Source organism: Nomascus leucogenys, chromosome 1a, assembly GCF_006542625.1.
Source record: "Nomascus leucogenys isolate Asia chromosome 1a, Asia_NLE_v1, whole genome shotgun sequence".
NCBI classification, from domain to species: domain Eukaryota; kingdom Metazoa; phylum Chordata; class Mammalia; order Primates; family Hylobatidae; genus Nomascus; species Nomascus leucogenys.
Window position 1 is genome coordinate 25376283 of NC_044381.1, and position 23952 is coordinate 25400234.

The 23952-nt window shown below is 44.2% G+C and overlaps 1 protein-coding gene across 5 annotated transcripts in view; it reads left to right on the top strand.

Annotated features, from left to right (window-relative positions):
* The window catches only part of EPB41L4B (erythrocyte membrane protein band 4.1 like 4B), a 148476-nt gene that overhangs the window by 96904 nt on the left and 27620 nt on the right, over positions 1-23952 (top strand). For all 5 annotated transcript variants that reach the window (XM_030823749.1, XM_003260336.4, XM_030823649.1 and 2 more), the window contains 5 exons: positions 6540-6763; positions 9870-9988; positions 15947-16072; positions 20268-20335; positions 23648-23746. In XM_030823749.1, coding sequence (XP_030679609.1) covers positions 6540-6763; positions 9870-9988; positions 15947-16072; positions 20268-20335; positions 23648-23746 — 636 coding nt within the window. The remainder of the gene's footprint in view (positions 1-6539; positions 6764-9869; positions 9989-15946; positions 16073-20267; positions 20336-23647; positions 23747-23952) is intronic.

Below are 23952 nucleotides of genomic sequence, written 5' to 3' on the forward strand. Positions count from 1 at the left end.
GGATGATATCTGAGGGGCTCCATTTCTAAAATTCTGTGATTTCTTATCCAGGATTAGATCCCCAGGGCTCCCCCTGAAAAGCCCATGTCACGCAGAGCTGGGCTGAGCTGTAGAGTCTATGATTGGCTTGTTGGAGCATTGATCACTCAGCCTTGTTGTTGAGGAAAAGCCACGCCCAGCACTGGTCACAATTCTGGTGGTGGATTCCGGAGGATACCATTATGCAATATGCAACAATTCTTTTTTTTTTTTTTTGAGACAGGGTCTCACTCCATTGCCTAAGCTGGAGAACAGTGGCTTGATCTTGGATCACACTGCAGCCTGGACCTCCCAGGCTCAAGCAATTCTCCATCTAAGCCTCCTGAGTAGCTAGGACCACAGCATGTGCCACCAGGCCGGGTTAATTTTTTTTGTTTGTTTTTGTGGAAATGGGATCACCCCATGTTGCCCGGTCTCGAACTCCTAGGCCCAAGCAATCCTCCTGCCTTGGCCTCCCAAAGTGCTGGAAGTACAGGTGTGAGCCATTGTGCCCGGCCCAGCATGCAACAATTTTGACTGAGCACCACGTGTTTTGTTGTCTGGCAGTCCAGGGTCAGGGAGAGGAGAGGTTCTGGTTGGGGGTACATATGGGATTAGGCAGGGCTGTAAAAGCCCCTGTAACCTCACTTCTTCTGCAAGCAATAAAGTCTCTTATGGATAGGCCCCAGTAGGAACACTAGCTTTTCTGGAGTTGGAGGCCAAATGGGAACTGGGTCTTCCTCTGAGAAAAGGGAAGAGAAGAAATGAGATCAGGGTCAGTTCTCAGTCTGCATTTACTAACAGCGCGCATTACTCCCTTTCACTAAGCCCCAGTGTCTAAGGGGGCACCAGCAGCTTCCTTGCAGGAAAACTGAAAATTAACCATTAAAGTGCCTAGCACAGTGCTAGGCACATAGCAGCCCCTTCTTCCACACTAGATTTCTTTTCAACTGCCAGCTGATGAAGGCAGAGACTGAAGCCTACATCTGTCCTCTGTCACCCACCCTGAAAACCAGGATGTGGGACCTCCTTTCCAGAATGTCAGGAGTCTCATGAACCTCAGTCTCTGGTGATGGTGAGTGTGCAGCAGGCCTCATCTCCTGGGCCTTAGCCAAGGTCCCTGAGTACTGCTGGACCTTCTAGGGTGGGCTTGACCTCTGAGGTCTCTATGAAGAGGGAAGACGTGCAACCTAGCGAATGTCATTTACATTGAAGTCTGTGAGTGGCATCTCCAGGAGTTCCGCAGGGCACAATCCATGAAGCCATGAGCAACCCCACAAAACTTCTCCATGTTAGAATCTTCAGGATGATCCCCCAGGCGTGTGAGCTGAGAAAGCACCCAAGTCATTCTACTGCTTGCTTAGGAACCTTTGCTCTGCGAAAGACCTTTAACCTGAGCAGATTCAGGCAGCTTCTCTGACCCTCATCTATTTATCTTTTCATTTGTTTCTTTCTCTGCCTCTCTCCAAAGTAGCTATAAGATGAAGGTCACACATGCATATTTTATTTGCCGTGTTATGAAATGCACTTTCTCACTCCCTGCATATATATCTTTTTACTGTTTAACTCTTTACTCTGGGTTTCCTTGAAATAAAAAAGTTTTAAATACCACTCACTTTTAACTTGGAAAGACAAATGCATGATACCACTGTGCTCTTCCAAGTCCATGGCAGACATCAATAATCAATCACCGCACTCTTTCCCCCTGAGTTGGGCACAACCTCAGACTCCTTCTGAATCTTGCACTCCAAGCAGAGAGTGAAAATCAATTGGAGTTGGCATGACAGATGATATCTATTTGCCATCCCTCAGGAACTCTTACTCAAAGCTTTCCAACTCCACCTCCAGCCCTGAATATATGCCAGATCTCTGCTACAAGACATCTTTCCCTTCGGGTGTTCATTCTCACACTCTTTGTTACCCATGTGATGGTCTATCATAATTTTCTCTGCTCAAAGCAGCCCTCATTTGCCACCTCCTTTTTTCTATTAATGACATGCCATTTGCCTGGTCCTCTAGGCTTAAAAAAATTGGAGTTTTCTGACCCTTCTGTATCTCCATGTTCTCCCTTTCTCAAATCCAGCTAGTATCCCTATCTTTTCCTTTTGATGTTTCTCTGATTTGTGCCTCTCACCTAGACAATGATGGTGTTAGACCTTTAATAGGCTGGCGGCAGCAAGGAAGAAGGGCAGGGTGGAAGACGATCCCCTCAGTTGGGAAGCCCTCTCCAGGCCTTCCAAGCAAAGCGGAATTTTCTCTGTTCTGAGCTCCCAGTCTCTGCAGCTCCTTAGGACAGATATTATTTTCACCATATTTGCAAGACAGGAAAAATAATATTAACAGGCTTTGGGGTCCACAGACCTATTGTCAAATCCCAGCTGCACAACTTCATTAATCCATCCTTCCTTTCATTCTTCCTTCCTCCCCCTCCCTCCCCTCCCTTCTTCCTTCCACCAAATATTTATGGAACACCTACTATATAACAGGTAAAGGCCTCCATGTTTTTAAAAGGGAATCTTTTCTGTAAAATAGCTAGCACAGTATCTGAGACATACGGCAAGTACTGGATAAATAGTTGGGGGAAAGGATGATTCTCAGATCCCGAAATTTGCCCAGAAATCACTTAACCCAACTCACGTTACACTTGAGGGAGTGGAGGCTCAGAGTGACTGCCCAAGCTTCTCCTGCAAAGTAGGGGCAGAACTAAGACTTGAGCCCAGGTTTTTCCACTCCAACTCAGGGCACTTTTTGCTACCTCCATGGGGCATGAAGAGGGTGGATACTCTGGTTATGTTTCAGGTTGGAGAGGCGAGGAGGGATCGTGATTCCCAGAAACCAAAACCGTGCCTTCTTCCACATTCTTACACACACGCACACACAAACATATGCTCACACACACCAACACACGCGCATGCACACACACATGTGCACACACAGAACTGTCCTTGAGCAAAGTCTCCAGGAGGCATCCAAGATGGGTCAGAGATGCAGCTCATGGGGCAATGTAGGGGACAAATAGTGCCATTTCTTCTGGACTGTCTCCTGCATCTGCAACACAGTCTTCAATGACACCTCCTCCCAATGTCCCCAAGTGACAGATCTGCAAGCCCTGCTTACACAGCTTCGAAATATCCCAGAAGGCAGTTCACCTCACTCCATCCACCAGGTTAGTCTAGATTCCACCCTGCGGCAGTCTCCTAACAGAGAGATACTGTAGTCTCTCCCCAACCAGTCTCCTCCACGCAGCACTCAAAACAAACTCTCCAAAATGAAACTCCCTTGCTTAAGCCCTTTCCTTGATAACCAGGCACTCTAAGCCCTTCATAACTAGCCCCAGCCTGTCTTAGTCTCCCTTCCTGCTACTTCCTTCCTCACTTCTCCAGACATCCTGCTCTTTCAACCACCGTTCCTTTGCTCATACTATTCCTTAAGCCTGGAACAGCTGTTTCTACCTTTTCCACTGAAAAGAAATTCTACACACAAAAAAACAATGACAAAATAACACACCTCCTCTGATTTCAAGCATGTGGGTTATTAATTGGAAAAACTCAACTACTTCAAGCAATAAATAAATAAATAAAGGCATTTACTGGAGCTTATAATTGAAAAGTTCAGTGATAATGCCAGCTTCAGGTGTGGCTGGAACCAGGAGCTAAAATGATACCATTAAGTTTCTTCTCTCTCTTACTATCTCTAACGTCTGCTCATCTTGTCTTTCTTTGTGCATTGGCCTCAGTCTCACAGGGACTACTTCTCTGTGTCCAGAAAAGACGTTCACAAAGAGCCCTAACTTCCATCATCCTTACAGCTGGAGCCAGCTTACCCATTACACACAGTAGGCACACAATACTTAGACTCGCAATACTTCCAGGGGCCCACAAAAAGATTTTACAGATTTTTTAAAATAAGAAAAAAATGGATTTTCAGTTGAAGAAAATGTTTTAATATATGTTATTAACATATTTACTTTTATGCAGTTGTGAAATTTAATTTTTAGTTAATTTTTATAGAAAATGGACAAAGGCGACTGGGCACGGTGGCTCACGCCTGTAATCTCAGCACTTTGGGAGGCTGAGGCGGGTGGATCACGAGGTCAGGGGATCGAGACCATCCTGGCTAACACGGTGAAACCCCATCTCTATTAAAAACACAAAAAAATAGCCGGGCGTGGTGGCGGGCGCCTGTAGTCCCAGCTACTCAGGAGGCTGAAGCAGGAGAATGGCGTGAACCGGGGAGGCAGAGTTTGCAGTGAGCTGAGATCGTGCCACTGCACTCTAGCCTGGGTGACAGAGCGAGACTCCGTCTCAAAAAAAGGAAAGAAAATGGACAAAGACAAAAGTGCTTGTGGCACAAAAAGGCACAATAAAGCCCTGCTTGCCTGTCACAAAGAAACAGCCTTCCTTTCAGTTTTCATGTGTTAAATCTTAGGAAAAACTCTTGATTGTCCCTAACTGGATCACATTCCAGAATACTCTCATTAGAAGGATGCAGGACTCTGGCCAGGCCCAAGTCTCAGGCCCACCCCTGAGGAGGAAATGTCAATCCCGTACAAACACAAGGAATGGGGTTTCCTATAAGAAGGAAGATTATGTTTCAAGAATTGTCCAGCAAAACCTAACTGTCTTCCCCCAAATGCTCTTTCCCTTACAAACACCTTCCCCCAGGAGAACTGATTGCTTCCACTTCTGCATTTTCTTAGCAGTTTGTTCTAGTATGATTGTAAGTGACTGAATCACAGAGCTTCCTACTCTGGAGTGTGAGTTCCTTGAAGACAGAGTGAAAGAGTGGGCAGTAGAGATCTGAACCATGGGAATGAGCAGAAAAAGGGCTTAGCCCTGCCGGGGAGTAGGAGGAAGGGATCTTTATCTGGGTCTTAAAGGCTGGAAGTCTTCCTGGAAGAAGGAGTATTTTCACTGGGTTGACAGATGAGGAAGGACTCCAGGAGTCACCAAGAAGTGAGAGGCATCGGGATGGGAAGGAGTTAGGGTGGGAAGTAGAAGGATGTAGCAGATGAGGCTGAAAAGAGAAGGAGCCAAGATTGTGGGCGGGTGGAGGTGCTGTCAGTGCCACATAAAGGACTGTGGTTTTTATCCTTCAAGCCAGGGCTCTTCACCTGGATCCATGGAGAGGCTCTAAAGGGCCTGATGTTATGTGTAGAATGTTGTTTCTTTGTGCAGGGAAGGTTCATGGTATTCACCAGATTTTCAAAGGGGATTCTGTCTTAAAGTGGTTAAGAATTATTGGTATTAGGCTGAGTGCGGTGGTTCATGCCTATAATCCCAGCACTTTCGGAGGCCGAGGCGGGCAGATCACTTGAGGTCAGGAGTTCGAAACCAGCCTGGCCAACATGGTGAAACCCCGTCTCTACTAAAAATACAAAAATTTTTAGCCAGGCTTAGTGGTGTGCACCTGTAATCCCAGCTACTCAGGAGGCTGAGGCATGAGAACTGCTTGAGCCCGGGAGGTGGAGGTTGCAGTGAGCTGAGATAGCACCACTGTATTCCAGCCTGGGCAACAGAGTGAGACACTGCCAAAAAAAAAAGAATTATTAGTATTAGAGATATATTCAAGCTCCTTGAAGAAGGAGAGCATGGTGTGGAATGTAATTAGAATAGCACTCTGGCAATTACTCTGTGGAGGATGGACTAAAGGAACGAGCAGAGACGGGGAGAGCTGGCAGGAATCTGTTACAAGAGTCTGGGTGGGAGATGACACAGCCTTCAAATGGGGCAATCCTAGTTGTTTTTTTTTTTTTTTTTAAAGGAGGTGGTCCACTGGAGTTAAAAGACGTTGTAAGCTGGGCACAGTGGCTTACACCTGTAATCCCAGCATTTTGGGAAGCCCAGGAGGGTGGACCACTTGAGCCCAGGAGTTTGACACCAGCCTGGGCAACATAGCGAGATCCTGTCTCTACAAAAAATTTTAACAATTAGCCAGGCATGGTGTCGTATCCCTGTGGTCCCAGCTGCCTGGGAGGCTGAGGTGGGAGAATCGCTTGAGCCTGGGAGCTTGAGGCCACAGTGAGCTGTGTTTGCACCACTGCACTCCAGCCTGGGCAACACAGCGAGACCCTGTCTCAAGAAAAAGATGTGGTAGCAGTGATGTTAACTGGAGCTTTCTGCATGTTCTGGGTGACAGAGAGGAAGAGAAAGTGACCGCAAGACTTCTAGTTTGCATTATGATCTTATCATAGGATTATTTACAAATGATTTTTTATTATTGTTTTTACCTCTTCCTCTCATTTAGAGAACACCTTTAAAAAAAGAAATAAATGTTATTTCATTTAATTTCAAATACTTCTTTAAGTTACAAGATTTAAAGTCTCTGATATATACAAACTTCTACTTGGCTCTTTTTCTTAAGTATAACATTACCATTATATATACTTTATAATAACTATGGATCTATTTTTTGAATTTATTTCTTTCAGTGTTTAATGCCTAGAAAACGTCTTTGAAAGTACACAGAGGGCTTACGGGTCGTTTTGCTTTTCTAAATCCTGACTGTGTCACCCTCCACAGCTACCCGCTCCCTTCCCCAGTGCTCAGCAGCTCGGACCGGTTGCCTTTTGGCATTGAGGAGAATGGGGGCACGCCGTTCCTCACCGCAGCTTCAGGAAGGCATCACCACCAGCACCAGCACCAGCATCAGCACCAGCACCACTCAAACTACAGCCTCTCACTGACCCTGGAGAACAAAGAGGGGCCTCTGAGGTCCCCAAACTCCAGCAGCAAGTCCCTTACAAGTGAGTAGCGGTGGAGGAGGCAAGGCAGGAAAAGGGGGAGCAATGCTGCAGGGCACGAGACTTCCCTAGATTCTTAAGACAGACCCTTGCGGTGCAGCACACAATGGTGGTCATGTTATGCTGGGCTACCAGTTTTGGGCCAGAGTAGACAAGAGCATTATGCATTTGAGTAGAAACACTTTAGGGATTATGGCTTACCAATAAACTCTAATTTCATTACAGGATCACAGTTCTCCACCTCCTTTCTTTTTTTTTTTTTTTTTTTTTTTTTTGAGACGGAGTCTGGAGTCTGGCTCTGTCACCCAGGCTGGAGTGCAGTGGCACGATCTCGGCTCACTGCAACCTCCTCCTCCCAGGTTCAAGCAATTATCCTGCCTCAGCCTCCCGAGTAGCTGAGATTATAGGTTTGTGCCACCACACCCAGCTAATTTTTGTATTTTTAGTAGAGACGGGGTTTCACTATGTTGGCCAGGCTGATCTCAAACTCTTGACCTCAGGTGATCCACCCACCTCGGCCTCCCAAAGTGCTGGAATTACAGGCATGAGCCACTGCGCACGGTCAAGAAGTGAAGGCTTTTGAAAAGTGATTAAGTCGTAAGAGTTCCACTCTTATGAATAGGTTAGTGCCTTACAAAAGAGCTGGAGGAAAAAAATCCCAAAGTGCTGGGATTACAGGCATGAGCCATGGCGCCCGGCTGCCACCTCCTTTCTTAACAGTTCTCTGCCTCTGCAGTACCCAGCACTGGCTTGAGCAATGGAAAAGAGAAAGAGGGGAGGGGAGTGATGGCTGGACTTTCTACTTTCTTCATCATAGAAAAACTCATTCTATCCCATTTTTGACATTCCACTTGGGAGAGCAAAGTGGTGTCAGGTGGATCCAATCTGTCCACTGTTATGGGTCCCAGAAAGAGGAGTTACAAAAATAAAGAGTGAGCAATTTGAAATTTTATTATTTTATTTTATGACAGGGTCTTGCCATGTTGCCCAGGATGGTCTTGAACTCTTGGGCTTAAGTAACACTCCTGCTTCAGCCTCCCAAAGTTCTGGGATTATAGGCATGAGCCACCATACCCAGCCCAGAAATATTGTTAGCAATATGACAGAATGAGTTTATATCTTTTAAATCTAATAAAAATATGGGCTTTGATTCTGCATGTCCGTTATTTTATTTTTCTAGAAACTCACTTTTATTATATGTTACCAGAGAATTCATCTTTGGTAGACTGGGGGAAAGAACCTGTTGTTTATCAAATGTGGTTTGAAAAGTACTGAAGACTGGACGCAGTGGCACATGCCTATAATCTCAGCTACTCGGGAGGTTGAGGCAGGAGAATCGCTTGAAACTTGGAGGCAGAGGTTGTAATTATGCTTGTAATCCCAGCACTTTGGGAGGCCGAGATGGGTGGATCATCCGAGGTCAGGAGTTCGAGACCAACCTGGCCAACATGGTGAAACCCTGTCTCTACTGAAAATATGAAAATTAGCTGGGCATGGTGTCGTGCACCTGTAATCCTGGCTACTTGGGAGGCCGAGGCACGAGAATCACTTGAACTTGGGAGGTGGAGGTTGCAGTGAGCCAAGATGGTGCCACTGCACTCCAGCCTGGGTGGCAGAGTGAGACTCTGTCTCAAAAAAGAAAAGAAAAGAAAAGTACTAAAGTGGAGGCTTCAATTCTAGCTCTTACCCTTGAACTGAGTTCCCTCTTTGATCTTCTATTTTCTCATCCATGAAATAGGGTAGAGGGTATTGAGATGATGACCAAGGAATCTTTCAGCTCTGATATTGTGTGAGTCTGTGAGCTGATGAGACGGGATGGGCCATCCAACCTTCACCTTGGGGCCACAGGGAACAACTCTGTGTCAGCTGAGCTGGAAATGGAAACTCGACACCCACTTGGTATTAAAGAATCAGAACTCTGTCCCTCATCACTGTCCACACTGCCCGTGCCCTAGTCCCTGCCTCATCTTTGTATATCTAAATAACCATAACAGCCTCCTAAGGGGTACCTGCTCCAGGACAATCTCCAAATAGTAGCTGCCGAAGTCATAGTTCTCACCACATAACTCTGACCACATGCCATAAGACCTTTCATTAGCTCTTCACTGTCTGGGATAAAGTCCTCGCTTCTGAGCAGGGCCATACACAGACCTTGCATATCCTGACCCCTGCCAAGGTCTTCATTCTTCCCTCCACTCCTCACCATACTCTAGCTACACAGAACTACTCTCTTCTCACAAAATACTCTACTGGGTCTCAACTCTGTCCTTTGCACCTGCTGTTCCCTTTGCCTGGAATACTTTTCCCCACCTTGTTGAACTCCTACACATCCTTTAGCAGCCCATTCAAATGTTCGCTTGTCAGTGAAATGTTCTGTAACACCCATCCTCGATTCCATCTTGCTCCTTTAGCAATTAAATAAACCTTTTCTCAGTCTTCTTCAGAATATCTCCACATGTGTCTGTCATCCTCATTAGATTAAAACTGTGTCTCATTCACCTCTTTCTTTCAGCTCCCAGATCCCAATTGCTAATGATACTTGGCACAAATTTTAATATGTAATGAATATTTAATATTTAATGAATATTTAATGTATTAATGAGTAAATTCAAGCTGGAAAGAGAAGTAGTGGCAAATGAATCCAAAGTAGCACAAAAATAAAAATCAATGGATTTGATTTTAGGAATATAACATGGCTTTTAAGGGCACATTATATGCCTGTTAGCCTGAACACTAATCTTTCCAATTTGCATAGTGCTTTTCCATTTTTAAAGCATTTATACATAAATGACTTCATTTGATATTCACAGCAACTCTGCAAGGTAAGTAATTTTGTTTGCATTTTTAAATGGCTCAGAGGATCAGAGAGGCAAAACAACGTACCCAGGGGCGTCCAGCTCACGTGTGGGACAGTTAGATCTTGAAACCTTGACCTCAGATATTCTCACACCCTATCAGCTGATGCATACTCAAGGCATGAGAGCTGCTGGAGGAGGAGGAGGCCGGCAGAAAGGGTGCTGGGAATCGGGTGCTGGCAAGTGTCCCTTTTCCCTTGTATCTGTCTGTCCTTTCAACCTTTCCTTATTTATTTCTCCTGGCTGCTTTGTAGAACTGAGTCCAGGAACACCTGCCTTGTTCAGTGAAGCTGCTGCCCATCTAAAGAAGCTGGAACTGGAAACTGTGAAGGCTGCTGGACCCTGGCCTCCTCTGCACATCAACATAAACAAGGTGCCAAGGGCCGGGGCTCTGCCATGACCATGGACTTGGTGCTGACATCAAACCTCTGATTACTACCCTAGCCTGCCTGCTAAACCAAGTGCCTTTGCCTTGGAGGGATCTCTATTCCATCTTTCCTGACATTTCTGTTCAGGCTGTCCTTTAGGAGCAAATATTTACTTAGCTTCCTTTTGGGTGAATTGTAGCATTAGGCGTTGTTCCCAGTGTTTGGCCCGACAGGCTAGATCTGTTTGTTAGTTGTCTCTCCCTCCTACTAGACCGAAAGCTCCAGAGGGAGCATCCATATTTACCGCTTTGCATTTCTAGCCCTCTATCTCCCTCTGACAACGCCTGGCACATTGTAGATGTTCAGTAACCATTTGCAGATGGAAGGAAGAGAGGGAGAAGGAGACAGGGCAGAAGCCGGGCCCCGTTTTGGCTAGACCTATTCTTACATCCAAATAGGCAGCCTTATAAAAGTCAAATTTTATCTTAGAACGATACATACCACTGCTGGATTCAGTCTGTCATTCAGTGCAACATTCACAATGTCTCAGACTAGAGGAAGGGAAATGACTTTCTCAAGGTTGCACAGCCCTTGACAACCTTCTCAATGTCTCAGACCAGAAGAAGAGAAATGACTTTCTCAAGGTCACACGGCCCTTCACAAGGTTGCAAGGCCCTTGACTCTCCATCCAGTGTCCTTTGCACTCCAACATGCTTCCTCATTTTCTTTGCCAGCGTTTCTCAAGTTTGGCACTAGCAACATTTTGGCCTGATGACTCTTTTTTGCAGTGGCCGTCCTGTGCATTGTAAAATGTTTTGCAGCCACAATGCACTAAATGCCGTTAGGGACCCCCATCCAGTTGTGACAACCGAAAATGTCTCCAGACATTGCCAAATGTTCTCAGAGAAGCAAAATCTCCCCAGTTGAGAACCATTGTTGTACATAAATTTCAATTTTTTAAATCCCCAAGGGAAGAATCTTTTTCATTCATGGTTCCTTTCTTCCACTTTAATGCTTAGCTCTGTCCCTTTATGAGAGGGAATAGGAAGAATTTGGAAGAACTGCCCTGTGCAGCATGGGAAGGTTACACCTCCTGCCCTTCCCATCCCTGACCTTTCCCATAATCCCTCAGCAGAGCGGCCTAAAGTTCCTCTGATTACTAATGGACCCCAACTTCAGGTTTAACCTTCAAAGCCCTGCTCATTCACTTTTTTTTTCTCTACCACCCTCCATGATCACCAGATCACGAGAGAATTCCTCCTGCAGGATGGCTCTGATAGCCATTCAATCAACAAATCTTTATTGAGCAGGCTTGCCCTAGCTGCTAGGGATTCAACCCAATGCACCGTGTGCCCCCTGATTGGTCTTCGTTTTCTTAGTCGCTTGGTTTTCAACTTTTCTTCTGCAGTATACACAATAAATGGTTTTAATGGGGGCTTATCTAGAGTTTGGCAAAATCCAAAAATATTTTGCAAGGAAATACAGCATATAGTGTAGCACAGAACTCACAAGCTCTATAGTGATTTGCAATTGCCATGACTATTGGTGGGGCATTGACGTTAGCGGTTTGCTCTAGGTGAAGGCCTACCTGAGACACCTGGGGGTTATTGAGCATTTCCCTGGAGGTCAAGTAACAATCCTCTTCCTATCTCCTCCACTCAAAGAAATTGGCCTGGCATGGTGGCTCATGCCTGTAATCCTAGCACTTTGGGAGGTTAAGGCAGGTGGATCTCTTGAGGTCAGGAGTTCAAGACCAGCCTGAGCAACATGGCGAGACCCTCATCTCTACTATAAGTACAAAAATTAGCAAGGTGTGGTGGCAGGCACCTGTAATCCCAGCTACTAGGGAGGCTGAGGCAGAAGAATCACTTGAACCCACGAGGCAGAGGTTGCAGTGAGCTGAGATCCTGCCACTGCATTGCAGCCTAGGTGACAGAGTGAGACTCTCTTTCAAAAAAAAAAAAAAAATGCGTTAGTAATCAAGTAAGCTAGAGTGATGTGATTATACAGATAATTTTGACTTTGTCCTGACACACACACACACACACACACAATATATTACTTCACACTTTTTTTTTTTTTTTTTTTTTTTTTTTTTAAGATGGAGTCTTGCTCTGCCTCCCAGGCTGGAGTGCAGTGGCATGATCTCAGCTCACTGCAACCTCCGCCTCCCAGGTTCAAGCAATTCTCTTGCCTCAACCTCCCAAGTAGCTGGGATTATAGGCACACGCCACCACACCTGGCTAATTTTTATATTTTTAGTAGAGGAGACGGGATTTCATCATGTTGGCCAGGCTGGTCTTGAACCCCTGGCCTCAAGTGATCCACCCGCCTCAGCCTCCCAAAGTGCTGGGATTACAGGCATGAGCCACCATGCCTGGCCACACTTTAATTTTTTTTGTTGTTGTTGTTATCATTCATGAAACATTCCTTGCAACAGACCTCACTTCTCACTTCTGATCATGACACCAAAATTGGGAGCCACTGGCTTGGATGGCTTTTAAGGTTTTTTCCAGCCTCAAGGATCAAGAATCCTGTGATTCTTCTAAGGTTTGGATAACTTCCTGTTCTTGATTGAATGGTGAGATGTCATTTTCACTGTCCAGTTCCAAAGCTTGTGCCCAAAATTAACACAAGAATTTCATTCTCATCAGATTTTAGATGTGTAAACAATTTGTGTAAACAATTTAAATATACATCTGATCATTTCTTTATCCCCAAACGATACCCCAAACAGATGGACTATTTCCAACTATAATAATATCAAAGCCTCCTTGTCATTCATGTCTATGTTTTGAAATCTGTAATCCCATATTGAACAACAAAGTATCTTTCCACAATTCAAACTGACTGAACATAAAATACAAAATACAGTCACAGGAAAAGAGAAAGCACAGCATTCTTGAAGCCATCCTCCAGGCAGGAATGATACAGTCTTGGAACCCAGAAGCTTATACAAATTCATATAACGATGCACCAATTTCCCAAAATGTATATTGGCCTTCACCTGCATCAGTTCATATAGCAGAATATTACAGGTCTTGCATTGTCCAGAATGAATAAGAACAAGCCAGCTTGAATTTTATGTCCAAAAATGCAGTTTAGAATTAGTAAATTCACGGGGAAAATCAATGCTAACTTTTCATTCTTATTTTAGCAGCATTCTTTTTTTCGAAGTGGGTCTTCGGTCATTACTGCCAGTATAACTACTTCCCCTTAAGCAATTGTCAAAAGCCTCAAATGGGCTTTATAACCAATTTGACTCCTGTATACCAGCCTGCCATTCTGAAAAATTAAATCTAATTTTAAAATTATATCTTCATGCACCAGTGAAATATCCATTCAATTATCTTGATGTAACAGGATTTACAAACATAAGATAAATTATCTTAAGGGTATACTGTAAACCTCACCTTTCAAAATAAATGTTACTTATTTGCCTGAAGGAGAACGTGGAAGCCTTCAGGATAACGAATCCAGTCAAATGAGCCAGCTTTCTTCAGATTCAACTTGACGGCTCAGGAACGATTGATAGCTCGGGATCGATCATTAGTGTTCTCACATCCAGTGCTCTTCTTTTTTTATTATTATTATTGTATATATTTGCTAACTGAAGAATCTAATCTGGCCGGGCGTGGTGGCACACACCTGTAATCCCAGCACTTTGGGAGGCCGAGGCAGGCGGATCACAAGGTCAGGAGATTGAGACCATCCTGGCTAACACGGTGGAACCCCATCTCTACTAAAAATACAAAAAATTAGCTGGGCACGGTGGTGGGCACCTGTAGTCCCAGCTACTCGGGAAGCTGAGGCAGGAGAATGGCGTGAAGCCGGGAAGCAGAGCTTGCAGTGAGCCAAGATTGTGCCACTGCACTCCAGCCTGGGCGACAAGGCGAGACTCCGTCTCAAAAAAAAAAAAAAAAAAGGAATCTAACCTGAAAGTGCCATTTATATCTGTTTTTCTCACTTGAGCACCATAACAATCCTATGTAGAAAGAAACAGATTCAGAGAATTTAAGGGGAAGCAGTATGATTGACTAGTCAGGAGCTCTGGCTTTGGAGTAAGCAATGTCACCATTTCTGGCTGTCAGTCTTGGCTCCTCTGCTTACTTCCTGTGTGACTATGGGCAAGTGACTTACCATCTATCTGCTTTGTTTTTTGTATCTATAAAATGGGGATAATGATAGTAGCTACCTTGAAATGAGATGGTTACATGAGGGGACTCGGTGAGACATGCATATGAAATGCATATTCAGCGGCTAACCCATAATAAGCTCTCAGTATATGTTGGCCACTGGCATCATTTTTTTTTTTGTAATCAGCATCATTTTTTTCTTTTCTTTTTTTTTTTTTTTTTTTGAGACAGGGTTTTGCTCTGTCACCCATGCTGGGGTGCAGTGGCGCAGTCTTGGCTCTCTGCAACCTCCGCCCCTGAGCTCAGGTGATTCTCCCGAGTAGCTGGAATTATAGATGTGGGCCACCACGCCCTCTTAATTTTTCTATTGTTAGTAGAGATGAGGTTTCACTGTGTTTCCTAGGCTGGTCTCCAACTCCTGGGCTCAAGTGATCCGCTTGCCCCGGCCTCCCAAAGCACTGGGATTACAAGTGTGAGCCACCGTGCCCAGCCCATGATCCTTTTTTTTTTAATGGTCCAAGTAAATGAAAGAGCTGGGATTCAAATCTGTCTCTGCCTGTCTTGCTATTACATAAAATTGGAGAGTTCTGCTTAGTCTACCAAATGCTTCTCCATATGTTTGGAGGTCCCCCTGGGAAACTCTACCTCATTTCTTTATTAAATGATATCAGCTGGCTAGTTGCTCTATACTTCCTCTAGCTTTCATAGCACTTGGTGTGTACCAACGTGCTCAGTAGGACTTCTTAATTAGTGAATAAGACTAATGTTGGAACTTGAAGAACTTGAGAGCTTCAGGACATTTGATTCTTGCTCTGGTGCATGGTGGCTGATATGTCACATTTAGTCCTAATATTACTGAACTGACCTCTAGCAATCTCATGGTCCTGTGTCTTTCTTATTAAACGCGTCTCTTCTAATAATGACTGTATGTTATCATAATCTTCTTTAATAGGTATTTATTGGACATCTACTATGTGCCAGGTACCATATTAGCATTGGGATATGAAATGACCACAATAGGCATGGTTAACAATAAGACATTATTTCCCAAAATGTGGTGTGTATACCACCAAAGATGATTTCAGGTTGTACACATGGATGAGTACTTTTTATTTTAATAGTGATGTAAATATCATCATGTTTATTATAATAAATATAATAGTCAATAAAGCCTATAATTTCAAAGATGTTATTGCTTTGGACACAGTTCAAATAGGTGGTCCCAGAGTCATTCACCTTAACTGGATCACATGAATTATAGATACATGTTCAGTGAATACACGAGATATGGCAAAAATTATAAAGGTCATGCAAATTACTGAAGTGCAAGGCACGCTACAATAAGATAACAAATATAAATTTCTTGTTGAAAAATCACAATTTTCTGCAAGATTTGTTGTGAAACTACCAATGAATATTTTGTACCCTTCCCCTGGACCCAACAAGTCACAGAATTGAATCTTTCTATGTAAGAGATGGCAGTTATGGGGAAAATAACACTGGACAGAGGTTAGGGGACTTGAACCAAGAGATGTCCTGTTCTGCCACTGGCTCTTGCCCCATGATGCTGGAAAAGCCTTTTCCTGTCTTTAAACCTTTACCCTGGATTCTGGTAGGTCCTCACCCTATTTCACGAGGGAATGAGATGCTGTGCCTGGGAATCCTTTGCCAATAGTAAAGCACTGATAAAAATACAAGGAGTTGGTGACACCCCTGTCTATGCATGTAGGTCTATGTGTTATATGCAGTTATGATTATTGGGAAAAGTTAATGCACATGGTTCTGTCTTTGTTTACAATCTGCTGTGCGTGTTTTGGTTTGTCTCAGGCTGAAGAAAAGAAAGTCTCAGAGAAAACTCTTCAGACTCCACTTTTGCCTTCCCCTGTGGCGGATCATGTGAAGTGTAACATTCTGAAAGCCCAGTTGGAAAATGCTTCCCGAGTGAACATCCAGGTGCGCAGAATGCATACATTCCTTTGATTTCATGTTATAGGATTTCCTTGATGCCACAGAGAAGAAAGTGGCACCATAGGACTGAGATGCTGTGTCAGTCAGAGTCCAGTCAGGAGATGGGAACCGGGTATGTGAACCATACCTGATATGTGAACCAAGATTTTAATTTAAAAGAATTAGGTACATGAAAGGGTAAAAAGAGAACTTGAAGGCAGCAGTTCTCAAATGTTATTGTGCATAAGTCACCTGGAAAACTGGGCCCTGTCCCCAGAGATTTGGTAAATTGGGGTGGGGGTTCCTCTCCTCTCCTCTCCTCTCCTCTCCTCTCCTCTGCTCTCCTCTCCCTCTCTCTTTCTTTTTCTTTCTTTCTTTCTTGTCTCACTCTGTTGCAAAGGCTGGGCTGCAGCGGTGGGATCATGGCTCACTATGGCCTCAACCTCACAGGCTCAATCAATCTTCCTGCCTCAGCCTACCGAGCAGCTGGGACTACAGGCATGCACCATCACACCTGGCTAATTTTTGTATTTTTTATAGAGACAGGGTTTTACCATCTTGGCCAGGCTGGTCTCGAACTCCTGGACTCAAGCAATCCTCCCGCCTCAGCCTCCTGAAGTACTGGGATTACAGGCATGAGCCACTGTGCCAGCCTGAATATGCATTTCTAACAAGCCCACAGGACCACATTTTGGGCCACACGACTCCAAGTTACCAGAGGTAGCAACTGCAGGCCACACTTTCCATCCCTACAGCTGAGGGAACAGAGATGCTGTCAACATTAAAATTTAGATATTTGGAGGAGAAGCCCTATGGAGACTAGACTCAGACTTCTAAGCAGGGGCCACTGTGCCTGGCGCTGGTATTTCTGAGCTCTTAAGACATGCCTGTGGGGCCTGGACTCAGACTGAGGAGGGGACATCGGCTGGCTGGTGCTGATGTGTCTGAGGTGGACACCATGCAGCTGGATCTGCCAGTGTTGGAAAACTCCAAATTGTATTCAGCTGCGACTGTAGGAGGAACTACTGCTGCCCACATGAAGCAGCAAGGCTGGGGTGACTAGCAGGGGCAGGAAGCAGACAAGAAGGAGTGCCCCATATGGACAGAATCTATCATGGAGCCAACTGGCAAAGCAGACATGAGATTTGCAGGCCTCTGGGCCAGCTACATAAAATAGATGTTTGAAAGGTGGACTTGGAGAAAAAAGTTGCTAGTTTAATAGCTGCCATAAATTCTCCCACTTCAACTCATAACAGGTATCCCTGGTGGACCATGACTCTTTCCCTGTGACCCTAAATGCAGCCTCAGAATCACTTTCTACCTGGTGGGTATTCCAAGGAGGTACCACCTGTTGATCAGAGTTGGCACTCAGGTAGAAGCCCACTTGTCATCCTTGTCCTGGAAATATTATAAAAAGCTGCAGTCCATGATTTCATTAGAAAAATATATAACTATTTCTTCAGCCTGGGCACAGTGGCTCATGCCTGTAGTCCCAGCACATTGGGAGGCCAAGGTGGGTGGATCACTTGAGGCCAGGAGATTGAGAGTAGCCTGGTCAATGTGGCGCAGCCCTGTCTCTACTAAAAATACGAAACTTAGCCAGGTGTGGTGGTGCATGCCTATAATCCCACTACTCGGGAGGCTGAGGCAGGAGAATTGCCTGAACCCAGGAGGCGGAGGCTACAGTGAGCAGAGATTGCTCCACTGCACTGTAGCCTGGGCAACACAGCAAGACTCCATCTCACAAAAAATAAACAAATAAATAAAGTAAAAAATAAATAAATTTTAAAAACTATATTCTTCATTCCTTATAAACCTAATGTATATGCTTCTGTTGCCAAGGGTAAAGTAAATACTCAGTAATCTCTTGTATTATTATTTCTATTTATATATGTAGCAATCTGAATAATTTAGGTCCTTCCAGAACATACCATGAAAGTCAAGAGAAAGCTTACAAAATGCTTTTTATTTGGGGGTTGTGATATAAACAGGGGGCAGTAAGATGTAGCACAAAAGTTTCAAAGTCAGACAGTCTGGCTTTGAACCTTGATCTGTGATTGATCAGGAATGTCACCGTAAGCTTGTTTGTCAACCTCTCTGATCCTTAGTTCTCTCATATGAAAATGGAGATAACAACATCTATCAGGTTATTGTGAAAATTACATGAGATGATCTATGCAGAGTACCTGGTGCAATGCCTTGCCCTACCACTGAGGAGATATTGACAACAGTGGTCACAGTTGTGGCGTGGTGAAATTGCTGGGGGCACTGATTGCTTACAGATAACAGCGGTAGCCCTTCTTAGAGGATGGTCAGGTTTATTTCCCATCACAAACTCAGGAATATCAAGGTTATAGTCACAAATTCTTTATTTTCAGTCTACCTTCATTGATTTCAGGTATGCCATTTTTATACTATCACAGAACAAACAAAACTGACACATATTTTGCAATTTACAAAGCTGTAATTATCTACATTAGAAAGTTGTAACATGTTCCCAATAACCCCATGCTGCAGGTATTATCTGTGAAGGACCCATATTTCTGCTCCATTGGAGAAGTGCAGTATCTTGAAAATATTCTATTTTGTAAAGTATAGGGAAGAGATGAGAAATAGGTAAGAACACATTTCCTAGCCAAAAAGACATAGCGGGAGGGCATGAAAGCAGGAAAAAAGCAGGGGAGTGTGAAGTCAGTAATTTGACAGCAGTGTTTCCCAAGATGTTATAAGGAACACAAGCCCCACGGGATGCTCCCTGATAATTCTGGAAATGCTGCACATGAAATCCCATGGGGCAGTCCCAGTGCACATCAGCTTCTTATAGGCTCTGAAAAGTCCTGGAGGAAAGAAGCCTGTTTTACTTTCTTTCACACCTAACTGGCCATAAGTAGCTCCTACTGTTACCTGTAGAACTGAAATTCATAGGAACACAGAAGCGTGCTTTGGGAATCCATGGTTTAGAGGGTTTTGAGGGGTTGTGATGGAGGGAGAGGAGGTTGATGCACAGCCAAGTATACTGCTAGGGGGTTAAGTGTTAATCCCCTATTGGCATCAGTGCACAGTGAGAGTATAAGGAAAGGAAGCAGAAGTCAAACAGACCAATGGTACTATCTGTTGCTAACTCTAAAAAAGGCTTTGGCTGGGTGTGGTAGCTCATGCCTGTAATCCCAGCATTTTGGGAGGCCGAGGTGGGCAGATCGCTTGAGCCCAGGAGTTCAAGACCAGCCTGGGTAACACAGCAAAACCTTGTCTCTACAAAAAAATATGAAAAAAATTAGCTGCGTGTTGTGGTGTGAGCCCGTAGTCCCAGCTACTCTGGAGGTTGAGGCAGGAGGATCGATTGAGCCCGGGAGGTCAAGGCCTCAGTGAGCCATGATCGTGCTGCTGCACTCCAGCCTGGGCAACAGAACAGACCCTGTCTCAAGAAATAAAAAATCAAAAACAAAAATTAAAATGGCTTTGATTAGGATGTAAGACTGGATCTATATGTGGGCAATCTTGACAGGCTAATAATGCCATGTCCTCCAAGCCAGTAGGCTTGAAGTCTTTGCTCAATATGTATTTAGAACAGAGGCCAAGCTCTGTATGTTGTGATGGGCGTGAGGACTGCAGGCCTCTGCATGTTGTATTGACCACTAGTGTGTGGTCAGCTGGCCGGGCTGGCTGAGTGGGTGTCTCTTCTTCCCCCACCATTCTCTGTGGGACCCATCAGAGGGAGGAGGACAAGGTTTCTCTCAAAATCATATGATGTGATTCCTGCCAGGCTGTTATGGTTGTTATGCTGATGTGAAAGGACAGATTCCAAATTCCTTTGTAAACTGTAAGTGCTATGTGAACATAGAGTTGATTATTATTCCTGACCTAAACTGTGAGGTGAGGGATTAAACTGCGGGTTTGGCTTTTCCCACACTATCCCTTTCTAATTCAAGCAGGAGCTGGCACGTAGCAGGTGTTCGATAAAAGCATGAATGCAAGAATTGATTGCATCTGAATGATTGTCTTAATCCCATTACTCAAGAAAACATTTTTTGTTAACATATATAAACACCAGAGCAAGATTCTCTATTGATTGAGTACTTGGTGAACTACCTCTTTGGTCCACTTGCCAATTTCTATAACCTTTTGAATGTAAGAGACTTGAAAACATTTTTTGCATGCCAACATATTCAGTTTTGACTAACCTGAATACTTTCTTTAACAGGGTGGAAAAGAGGAATCAACGTTTGTAAATATCAATAAGAAATCCAGTCTTCAGGACCCTAGTGTAAGGTCTGTTGCTCCTTGTCTGAATGGGGAAATGATATTCTCTATAGCATCAACATTATCCTTGAAATATTGCTCACGAAGGCATTAGCTGATAAAATCAGAGGACAGAGAAAACAGAGAATATGAGCCCAAAGAGATGGAAAAAGACTGGCTTAACCAACTTTCTGCAAGCCTCAAAAATGCTGCTTATTCTCAGTTTTAATATCTCTGCCTGCTGCATTAACAAAGAAATCAATCACTTTGGGTTGTCACTCAAGCATGTGGGCTTCACCTTGCCATCCCCCTGCTTAAAGCCCTTTAAAAGCTCCGTTTATACTCAGAATGGAATCCCAACTCCTTAACAGAGTGCAGGAGGCCCTTCAGGACCTGGCTTCTGCTTGCAACTCCAGCTTGGCCTTGGCCCAGCTTCCCTTGGCCCATTGATGTGCCTTGCCTGCTGAGCTTCTTGCTAGTGCTGGAGCCACATATGTTCCTTTTTAAAATTTATTTATTTAATTATTATTTTTTAAGACAGAGTCTTCCTCTGTTGCCCAGGCTGGAGTGCAGTGGTGTGATCTCGGCTCACTGCAACCTCTGCCTCCCAGATTCAAGGGATTCTTGTGCCTCATCCTCCCGAGTAACTGGGATTACAGGTGTGCGCCACTGTGCCCAGCTAATTTTTGTAATTGTAGTAGAGACAGGGCTTCACTATGTTGGCCAGGCTGGTCTTGAACTCCTGACTTAAGTGATCCACCCAACTCGGCCTCCCAAAGTGCTGAGATTACAGGTGTGAGCCACTGCACCTAGCCTATTTTTTATTTGCATAAATCTATGGGGTACAAGTGTAACTTGGATCTGTGCATAGATTGCACAGTAGTGAAGTCAGGGCTTTTAGAATATCCATCATTCAAATAATGTACATTGTACCCATTAAGTAATTTCTCATCATCCACTCTCCTCCCATCCCCTACGCATGTTCTTTAAAGCTTCCAGGCCACCACCACCCCAAACCCAGAGGAAGTCCTTCCTCCCCTGATCTCACAGAGAACAGGAACTCTTTCCTTCTTGGCATGGTGGTGGTGGCCTCATTGCCACCTGGTGGTTTACTAACACCAGCAGGGTCTCCTTAGGGTAGTTTTCCAAAATGGGTCCAAGGACCACTGCATCAGAGTCTCTTCTTAAAAACACAGACACAGACTCCTGGGTCCTACTCCAGAGCTTTTGGATCCTTTGTGTGAATGTGTGTGGTGGTGGTTTGAGGGGTGCCAGTAGAGACAAGAATCATCATGTTAACAGGCACCTAGGTGATCTAGAACCACTGCTCTGGGGAATTATTATACTTGAAGCCAAAAATAAAAGCTAACATTTCTCTGTATCACCTTATGATTCCCAATCTGTGTTCTTGGTATAAATTTGTCTTACTCCTGAGATACATATCCAGCTGCCTCCAGGGCTTTTCAAAAACTTAATTCATGTCTTCCCACCCCACCCCACTAGCCTTCACCTGGTTTCCATTCTTAGTCAATGATATTATTACCTACCCCTCACCCAGGCCTGAAATCTGGGAGTCCTTGCTTTTCTCCTACCTTATTCCCTCATCTAATTGGTCACCAAGTCCTGGCAATTTGACTTTCATTTTACCTTCCACATCCGTCCTCTTCTCCTCTTGACTATACCTTGAGCCCTCATTGTCTTCCGGGCCTACTGCTGCCCATAATCCTCTAAGATGCTTCTGTCCTCCATTTCACCTGGTCCTCTTCATTGTTCTAAGGACCTTTCTAAAATGCAAATCTGACTATGCCACTCCTTTGCCTAAAACCTTTAGAGAGTTGAGGCCCATTGCCTTCAGTGCAGACTCCTCAGCCTGAGGCCCCATATGACCTGGCCTCGACTTTCCCTCCAGTCAAAACCCTCTGCTCTTCCACTGAGACCTCACCAGACAGTAGTTCTAGTGCCCTGCGTTCAGCTAGGTCGCCACTCTGCCTCTCATCTTTGTGGTCTTTGCTCCATCTGGAAAGAGGAAACTCCTCCGCGTAGCTTTCCCTGATGCTGACCGTTTCACCCAAGCAAGTTCATGTGCTCCCCCAATAGACTATACGTTCTTCAGGGACCACATTGCCTTTACTCTGGAGTTGCAGCTTGAGGAAACCATGAGTATAGGATGCATTGACTCAAATCCTCTATTTTCTCATTCATGTGTTTATTCAACATACTTTTTTTTTTTTTGAGACAGGGTCTCACTCTGTCACCCAGGCTGCAGTAGAGTAGCATAATCATGGCTCATTGCAGCCTCGACCTCCTGGGCTCAGGTGATCCTCCCACCTCAGCCTCCTGAGTAGCTGGGACTACAAGCATGCGCCACCATACCTGGCTAATTTTGTATTTTTATGTAGAGACGGGTATTATCATGTTGCCCAGGCTGGTCTCAAACTCCTGACCTCAAGTGATCTGCCCACCTCAGCCTCCTAAAGTGCTGGGATTACAGGCGTGAGCCACTGCACCCGGCCTCAACATGCATTTGTTAGGCTCTGGCCACGTACTTATCACCATATTGAGCACTGACCCAGAAGTGTCAGCTGACTTGCCAGGGGTCCCTTTCAAGGACCTCAACTTGTTTTGATGCCTTGTTGGTCCTAGGATGTAATGAACTGATTTTTTAAAAATGAAATTAGTCATGACCACTACAAAAATGCATTAAAACTTTTTCTTAAAATTACTATTTTGAGTAGGGTCCATTGGTTACCTGAAATAAATTATTGGGTAAAGATACAAGTGAAACTTAATTTTTAGCATTTTCACACAGACATGGAATTAAAATGTGTTGCAGCGAGTCCTAAAGGTCTTCTGGTTATGCATTTTTCACACAAAGTATAGTATGGTTCTTATCTTTTTTTAAAAAAAATATAGTCTGTGCTATGTTTAAAATAGAATAGCTACCAGATTACTTGGCATTAAAAACAGGTTATCCATAGCTTTCTCTTCATTTTACTGGCAAAACCTGGTTATGAACCAAACCCTCAGTCTGGTTCACCCCTCATATTGGGGGCAGGGGTGGCTGCTTTGGAGCAGAGAAATTTTATTTGGTACCTCAATTAGTTTAGTTACCCCACTTGCTATATTTTCTTCCCTGTGATTTTTTTCTTACTGTTTGGATTTTCTATGGTTTTAAAAAATAATTATAATTATTAACTAAGTAGAGTAGAAAGGCAAAAAAATGGATTTCTTGACTATCAATGTTATTAAGGTACACATTAACTGAGAAAGCAGTCCCTATGGCTAAAACAAGACCATAAACCTTTTTTGATGGTATTGTTCTGTTTTTCGGTGTGTCTCTAGAAGTCCTATTCCTATTCGTGTGGAAACTGCCCAGCCACCTGTGGAAAAGCCGGAAATCAAGCCTCCTCGAGTGAGGAAGTTAACAAGACAGTATAGTTTGTGAGTTCTGTACTGCAACTTTTTCAATTAAAACAACTACAATGACTAAATGTTTAGATGCAAATGCTTCTTAGTCCCTCTGACTAGTCCCAGGGAGCAGCCCCCAAATTCCATTTATTTCCAATTTAGGTAATAATGGGACTAGCCCTTTCTCCCTGAAAACCTTACATAGTTGGCATAAGGATTCATTACTGACTACTGTGCAA